The 8,613-nt window shown below is 49.4% G+C and overlaps 1 protein-coding gene across 1 annotated transcript in view; it reads left to right on the top strand.

Annotated features, from left to right (window-relative positions):
- The window catches only part of LOC107117318 (cytochrome P450 3A9-like), a 22,137-nt gene that overhangs the window by 7,005 nt on the left and 6,519 nt on the right, over positions 1–8,613 (top strand). The window contains exons 6-9 of the mRNA XM_015419413.1: positions 209–297; positions 4,808–4,956; positions 5,276–5,403; positions 6,656–6,758. Of these exons, the coding sequence (XP_015274899.1) occupies positions 209–297; positions 4,808–4,956; positions 5,276–5,403; positions 6,656–6,758 (469 nt within the window). The remainder of the gene's footprint in view (positions 1–208; positions 298–4,807; positions 4,957–5,275; positions 5,404–6,655; positions 6,759–8,613) is intronic.

Genomic DNA, 8,613 nt, shown 5'->3' with positions numbered 1-8,613 from the left:
TATATATATATATATTTATGGCACACACTCCCTGGCTGCACCGTGGCCAGCCACACGCCTAATAGGCCCAAGACTCACTTTTTAAAAGGACGTGAGTGCGAATCACCTTCCCCAACGAGCAGAAGCCGTGGCTCTGATGCTCTCGTGTCCCACACAGGTTTCTCCGATCAGGTCCTTCGATCAGGTCCCTCCTGCTTGTGTCTTTCAGATGTTCCCCATTATAAAAAACTACGGGGAAGTTCTTGTGCAGAACGTGCAGAAGAAAGTGGAAAGGGATGAGCCCATCGAGGTGAAAGAGTAAGTCGTTCGACCCAAAGACGATGCAGATCCCATCAGAAGTAACTTTTCGATCCATCCATGGTGGGCAACGCAGATTGCCTGGTCGGAGAAGGGATTCTTTAACTTGTTGACTTGCGGATGGGGTGGATTCCCCGCAGGGCTCTTTTTGTAGCAGGAACTCCTTTGCATATTAGGCCACACCCCCCTAATGTAGCCAATCCTCCAAGAGCTTACAGAGCTCTTCTTACAGGAGCTACTGTAAGCTCTTTGAGGATTGGCTACATTAGGGGTGTGTCACTTAATATGCAAATGAGTAGCTGCTACAAAAAGAGCCCTGTATTTAGGGATCCCAACCTCCAGGTGAGGCCTGAAGGTCCCCTGGAATTACAACTGATCTCCGGCGACGGAGATTCCCTTGAGGAAATGGCTGCTTCAGAACTCCTCAGGCTCCACCCCCAAACCTCCAGGAAACCCCCAAAACAGAGCTGGCAACCCTAGATGGATTCCTTCTGTCTAAGAATAAGCCACAGTCTGTTGCACAAACACATTTTTATTGTGGTGTTTAGAGTCCTAGAATCCCAGAGTTGGAAGGGGGCCAGACAGGCTCTCTAGTCCAACCCCCCCTGCTCAATGCAGGATCAGCCTAGAGCATCCCTGAGAAGTGTTTGTCCAGCCACTGCTTAAAGACTGTCAGGGAGGGGGAGCTCACCCGCTCCCGAGGCAGACGATTCCACTGTGGCACGACTCTGACTGCAGAAAAAACTCTTCCTAAGATCCAGCCCTTAACTTAAACCCATGATCGCGAGCAGTGTTCCCTCTAAGTTGAGTTAGTGTGAGCTAGCTCACAGTGTTTTAGCCTCCGGCTCACACATTTTTGTCTCAGCTCAGGAAGGAGGGCTCCAGAGCAAAGGGGTTTATGCAGCAGCCAAATTGCTCGCTCACAACTTTAATGCCAGGAGCTCACAAGGTAGAATTATTGCTCACAGGACTCCACAGCTTAGAGGGAACATTGATTGCGAGTCCTCTCCTCTGCTGCCAACAGGAACCGCTCCCTGCCCTCCTCTAAGCGATGGCTTTTCAGGTACTTCAAGAGAGCAATCGTGACCCTCCTCTTCTCCTGACTGAACATTCCCCAAGTCCCTCAGCCTTTCCTCGTAGGGCTCGGTCTGCCAGGGCTTGGTTTCAATGCAGCCCACTTCTTTCTTCCAGCTTGGATTTTTTTTTGCTTATTTCCACAAATGTATGAGAGTGGGAAGGCGCTGACCTGGACGGCCCAGGCTAGCTGGATCGCGTGATATCTCGGAAGCTAAGCAGGGTTGGCCCTGGTTAATATTTGGATGGGAGACCGCCCAGGAACCTTGGGGTCGCTAGGCAGAGACAGCCAAGGGCAAGCCAGCTGGGCTTGTCTCGTCTTTTGCCTTCACAGCCGTATAAGACACCTGTGACTTGACGGCTCTTTTCGCCACCACCAGGAGAGCGGGAAAACGATTCTCAACAGTTCCCATTTTAATAAGCCATCAGTAGGATTGGGGTGGGTGGGTCATGGCAGGGGCGTGGGAAGAAGTTGGAAAGTTCCCTTTGTAGGACAAGAGACCAGCGAATGTGGTTTCTGATTGTGATTCCTGACATTCCTCCTGACATGTATAATGCCAGCTGTCATTGTGTTATTGGCCCTGGTCACATGGGCCAGATAACGCGGCGGGGGGAGGCGTGGCTATTTGCGCCATCGCATTCTGATCCGCCATTAGGTGATCAGACGCGATGGCAGGCTTCCTGCATCGGCACGCGCAGCGAAGATGACGACCCGGGGGAATAGCCGCGCGCCGGCACGATCACACCGTGGGAGTCTGTATGCAGCCCGTGACAAACCATTTGCCAGTAGGTTGTTGCAGATACCTTTTAAATGTGCATCTTCGGTGGCACGCCACGGTTTGGCCACGGGTGCGCTACGCCTCCCAGATGTTCTGGTGCGATCGCGCCCGGAAAATCCACCCGACTATCGTGCCTTCCGCGGGGCAAATGCTCCGTGTGAACAGGGCCATTAAGAGTTTGATTTTTAGTGTTTAGCCCAAGCAGAAGAGACTTAGAATAGAAGTAATTAGAGTTATTTTAATGGCCAGAGGTTCTTTTAGATAGTTTCTGTGGATTTTCCGGGTTGTGTGGCCGTGGTCTTGTCATTGTGGCTTCCTCGGAGGTATAACACAGGAAGATGGAGTACCCTCTGTGTCAACTCCATCTTCCTGTGTTATACCTCTAAGGATGCCAGTCACAGCTGCTGGCAAAACGTCAGGTCCTACAATGCTAGGACCACGGCACGGCCACACACCCCGGAATATCTACAGCAACTAACGAACCCCCGCCGTGAAATAGATCGATTCGGAAAATAATGGAATGGAGTGGACATTCGAAATTACAGGCTCCCCGGTTGAAGGACATCTTGAAATTAGAGCTATGAGATGGAGTTGGCTCTGTGTTCTCAAAACAAATATCTTCCTGCGTAGAATAGGGCATTTGGCCCCATTATGTCTGCCGAGAGCTAAGTTTCATGCTCTTATCAGAAGACTCCCTCGTTCCGGGCTGAAGCAAATAAGCCAGGAATGATGCCAAAAGAAGACCTCATTGTTCCCTAAAGCCCCTCTCTTTTCTGTGACCAGATAAGAAAGCGTGGAGGGTTGGATCCAGATAGGAGTTTGCCAATAGAGAAGTGCCAGCTCTGTTGATGCTTTGATGACGAGACCTGTTGGATTCCAATGAAACATTTCTTAGTGTATAAACTGTAGTAATGTCACTTGGTGTTAGTTCTAGGAGATGTTGTAGGTCTTCATAGAACCGGTCCACTTCAGCCTCTTCTGCATCAGTGGTTGGGGCATAGACTTGGATAACTGTTGAATGGTTTGCCTTGGAATCGGACCGAAATCATTCTGTCATTTTTGAGATTGTATCCCAGTACTGACTTTTGCACTCTCTTGTTGACTATAAAGGCCACACCATTTTTTTCTACGAGATTCCTGGCCACAGTAGTAGATACAGGGGTCATTTGGGGGGGGACGCGGGGGGACACCATCCCCCCGGGTGAGGTGCGGGAGGGCGGGGCCTGGAGCTCCCTGCTGGTGCCCGCTGGAGGTCGCCGCCTGCTGTAGGGAGGACACACTTCCGGTGATGTCAGGGTGTGTGGCATATGCTAATGAGTTATGCTAATGAGTCCCCCTAGCTCTTTTTCTACGAAATGACCCCTGAGTAGATATAATGATCTTCTGAGTTAAATTCGCCCATTCCTGTCCACTTTGGTTCACTGCTTCCTAAGATATCGATGTTCAGTCTTGCCATCTCATTTTTGACCACGTCAAGCTTACCTTGATTCATAGATCTTACATTCCAGGTTCCTATGCAGTATTGTTCTTTGCAGCATCGGACTTTCCTTTCACCATCAGACGCATCCACAACTGAGCGTCCTTTCGGCTTTGGCCCAGCCGCTTCACTCTTTCTGGGGTTACTTGTACGATGGTTAGACAGTGTCATAGATGCAACAAACATGAAATTGAGCAAACTTCAGAGGACGGCGGAAGACAGGAAGGCCTGGCGTGATCTGGTCCATGGGGTGGCGAAGAGTCGGACTCAACTGTGCGACTGAACAACAACAACAAAAAAAATGTCACTTGGGGTATAAGACCTATTGCCTTTCCTGGTTGGGGCAGAATACAGTTTGGTGGTACTGGGTGCCAAGGTATCCAGTCCAGTATCCTCCTGATTATTGCAATAAACAGATATTTATCCACTCCCTGCACTCCAACCGTGCGTTCCTTATTTGGCCCCGGGGGCACACGGGGCACAAATTTGTGCATCGCCTTCCCACAGTCAACCATAGTATAAAATATCAGCCTTCAGGTCACTCTTAAACAAGTGATTCAGCTTCATTAACCAGAACAATCAACAGCAACAACACCACAGAAGCTAGCTCAATTTATACTCTTTGGGCCTATACAACCACACCCCCTAGGATGTTAAACGCCAATAATAAATTGTACATAACCAATGGTTGTTGCTCCCTCCAAAACCATCCCTAAGCTCTGATTGGCCCACTATGCAAAGTAGCCAATCAGAACGTGCATTTTAGGATACCAGGCCTCTATGGAGTTATGACTGAAGCTCAGGCAGCTTAACTGTAAGTATTAACACAATACATAACACATAGGAAGAGGAAGAGGGAAGTCAATAAACAGTTTCACAAATTTGACAACATGCCTGGGGAAATACCAGCCTCTTCACTGGGTACCTAAAACTTCACCATAATGATGGAATGCCTTCCCCTAAAGGTGTCACGACAGAGTAGGCGCTGCCCGCACTCGCCACCCCCCTCCGTACCTCCAAAAAGAGCTCACATTGCTGAAGTGCCTCTGTCACCCATTACAACATACGAGCAGTTCAGTTTGGTCACCGGGACAACAGGCAACCTTTTTGTCGCTTGTTTTTTAATGCACAAAAATACCAACTCGGATGCTCTCTCTCTCTCCTCCCCCCCCCACCCCAGGATCTTCGGGGCTTACAGCATGGACGTCGTCACCAGCACCTCGTTCGGGGTGAATATCGACTCCATGAACAACCCCAAAGACCCTTTTGTCAAGGAGATCAAGAAGATGACCAAGTTCAACTCTTTTGACCCACTCTTCATTTTGACATGTAAGTTCACTTTGGGTTGTCAAAAGCCCGGCGAAGGTCTACAGCCACGTTAGAAGCATATATTTTCCCCCCTTTACCCCTTTTCACGTCCTGAGCACGGTCTTTGGCCTGATCCAACATTGGCATCTCTTATGTTCTTATGTTCTCTTATGTTCTTATGTTCTGTTCTGGGCATATGTGTTGCGAAGCGGCAACTCGCAGGTGCACAAAGCAACGGGACACTTGCAAGCTCTGGAGGTTTCCCCCACAGAAGGCAGAAATTATGTTTTGCTCCGGGGAAGAGGCTTCCCCTTCACGATGCGTTTCTCTCCTCTTGCAGTCACGTGCCCGTTCCTCATACCCCTTCTTCGGTTAATGAAGGTGAACCTCTTCCCCAGTGATGCGCTGGACTTCTTCACAAGATCGGTTGGGAAAATAAGGGAACAGCGGCAGAAACAAGGCAAAGGGGTAAGAATTGGGGTGCTGCCTAATGTTGGCATCAAGCCTTGGCCGCCATCATAACGCACAATTAGACCCGCCCTAGGTGCGAATGCCGGGCGGATTTAAAGGGCGCAATCAGACAACGACATCTGGGAAGCGCCCCGCAGCCGTCAGCAACCCATTCTGCTCCGTTGCAGAAGCGGAGTTAAAAGACATCGGGGGAAATCCGGCCGAAAGCAGGTTGCGACGGGCCACGGATGGACTTTCCCCTGTCTTTTTTTTTTTGAAACCCCCAAGAGGGTAATTTTATTAGTTTTTCAATAGACTACATAACTACAACAGAAAATATGGGAAGGGGGGGACTACAACTAGGGATAAAGAAAAGATACCCACACTAACTAAAAACCCAAGAGTAGGAGATCATTTCCGTGTTAAACTACACGTTAGTAAATACGTGTTAGTATAACAATATACTTGTGAGTTATTTTTAACTACTGCTTCAATGTTAATAGTTTTAATGTTTTGAGAACACTTCTTGAGCGTCTTCTTATTTTCATAGGGCTATTTTCAGAGTCCTTCTGCCCTTACTTCTGTCTTCTTTCTCTGAAATCACACACCGTTTTGCTTGCTTTCCCCTGTCTGATTGCTCCAGCGCACTCTCATGGTGTCGGGATGGTTCGATCCGGCCATCCTGACTCCGTACCATTGTTTCCTCCCTTTCTCAGTATGCGCATCACCGCAAACTCCATAGGGAGCCCTCAGGGCGGAGATGCGATTAATCGATTCCTCATTTAAGCGCATCGGAAACAAATGGCAAAAAAACCCCACCCCGACTCACCCACGGTTGCGTCTGATCATGCGGTGGTGGGCCGTGCCCGCAGCTCCCAAGGACTGTGTGATCACGCAGCTGCGGGTCAAATGCCTCCGGAGGAAATAGCCTCGCTCCCCCCCACACACCGGTTTTTCTGGCGCCTGTGACCGTGACAATCGTCAGCACAAAATAATAATAAAAGTCACAACAGCATCTCCCCTCCCAAATTCCAGTTCTGAGTACACTCTAAGAATAAAATGGCAGCCTTGTTAGAGCAGAAGAAAGCCTATTTTGTCCAGAGCTCCACTTCAAATGGCAGCCAGGCAGATACCTTTCCAAGCTCACAAGCAAGGTCGACTGCCTCTGCACAGGGAGGCTCCATTTAGCTCCCACGGTCCATGGCTGTTGACAGACCTATCCTCTTTTCTCCACTTCATGTCCCCATTGACCCATTCATTCCATTCTCAGGACCGGGTGGATTTCCTGCAGCTGATGATCGACTCCCAAGGAGAAAACAGCAACGGCATCAATGGCCAACAGCAGAGCAATGGGGTGGATCACTCATTCAAAGGTAACAGCACACAAGTCGCCCCACGCGCTTTGTGATTTGCGGGGCCTTGAAGTGAGGGCAGATGCAAGAGTTCTCTGTTGAAGAAGAAGAAGAAGAGTTGGTTTTTATACCCCGCTTTTCTCTACGTTAAGGAGTCTCAAAGCCGCTTACAATCACCTTTCCTTTCCTCTCCCTACAAGAGGCACCTTCCGAGGTCGGTGGGGCTGAGAGAGTTCTGAGAGAACTGTGACTGCCCCAAGGTCACCCAACTGGCTTCATGTGGAGGAGGAGTGGGGAGTCAAACCCAGTTCTCCAGATTGGAAGGAGAAGAGTTGGTTTTTATAACCCGCTTTGCTCTACCTTAAGGAGTCTCAAAGCAGCTTACAATCGCCTTTCCCTTCCTCTCCCCACAACAGCCCCCTGTGAGGGGCTGAGAGAGTTCTGAGCAAACTGTGACTGGCCCAAGGTCACCCTGCTGGCTTCTTGTGGCGGAGGAGCGGGGAATCCAACCCGGTTCTCCAGATTAGAGTCTGCCGCTCTTAATGACTACACTATGCTGTTGGTTGATATCAAAACAATCAGCCTCAGTCCCAGATCTCACAATACACACAAAGCAGAAAGATACATTCAGGAGATGATGAACAGAATCTTCTATAGGGCCCCTCTTCTTGTTTTGCCCAGAGTTGCCAAGGAGGTCAGGAACAGAAGGCGAGAAGTCTCAGCTCGCACGTCCCTTTATATCGGGGTTAAGGGACCCCTTGAGTGACACTGTCAGTAATTCCCCTCTCAGTCTACAGGTCTTTTAAGAAAGGTTTCATGGGAAAGAGAATTGGATAATAGCAAGGATGAATTCCTTGCTAAGACTAAAGCATAAAGTGAACGTAACTCAAGGTGTAGTCAAAAGTTACATCCCAGGCGTAAGTCATTTACACACACCCCTCGCCTTACAATTGCATCTATTCTGCTAGCCCTGTGAAAGTTGTTATCTAAAGACTTCAAGGATGCCCTGCTGCGAACGGGTACTCCCAGAAGTACACTTGTTATGGGAAAGATGTTACAAAGCAATAGGAGCTAACCCTATATGGCCAGGGTCCGGCATACCTGAGGGACCGCCTTTCCCCATATATACCCCAGCGAACACTACGGTCGGGGACGCAATGTCGACTGGTCATTCCAGGCCCTAGAGAGATCAGGCTCACGGCCACTAGAGCCAGGGCCTTTTCAGTGGCGGCTCCATACTGGTGGAATGAGCTCCCGGAAGAGATCAGGGCCCTGCGGGATCTTATGCAGTTCCGCAGGGCCTGCAAGACGGAGCTCTTCCGCCAGGCTTTTAACTAGGAGCCGCCCTCATTATCACCAATGACCACCATTATTATCTGGGGTAGAGGCTGGCTGTAGCGAGGCAGAGTCAAACCGCTGGGAGCCGGTAGCTGTGGAGCTACATGATATGCTATGCCATCTTGGTGAACAACTACAGAGTACATTTCATTTGAATGTTGATTGTTTAAAAGTTTTTAAATGTTTTGATAGTGTTTTAAGTTTAAATGCGTTCTATATGAATCTGGAATTGAGCCAGGCAGTGTGAGCCGCCCTGAGCCCGCTTGCGGGGAGGGCGGATTATAAAAATAAGAAATAAATAGATAAAAATAAATACTCCCCCATTCACACATCCAGGCATCCACACCTTTCTCCTCCCGCAGGAATGTCAGCAAGGGTAGGGGAGACAGGAAGACATAGAACAGATAAAGGTAAAGGTTTCCCTTGCTCGAAAGCTAGTCGAATCTGACTCTAGGGTTGCGGTGCTCATCTCCGTTTCAAAGCCGAAGAGCCAGCGCTGTCCGAAGACGTTTCCGTGGTCATGTGGCGGGCAGGCCCG

This window comes from Gekko japonicus, unplaced genomic scaffold (genome assembly GCF_001447785.1).
Source record: "Gekko japonicus isolate JY-2015 unplaced genomic scaffold, Gekko_japonicus_V1.1 scaffold513, whole genome shotgun sequence".
In the NCBI taxonomy this organism is placed as follows: Eukaryota; Metazoa; Chordata; class Lepidosauria; order Squamata; family Gekkonidae; genus Gekko; species Gekko japonicus.
Note: the sequence above shows the minus strand (reverse complement) of the source record. Positions and strands in the feature narration are given on the sequence as shown.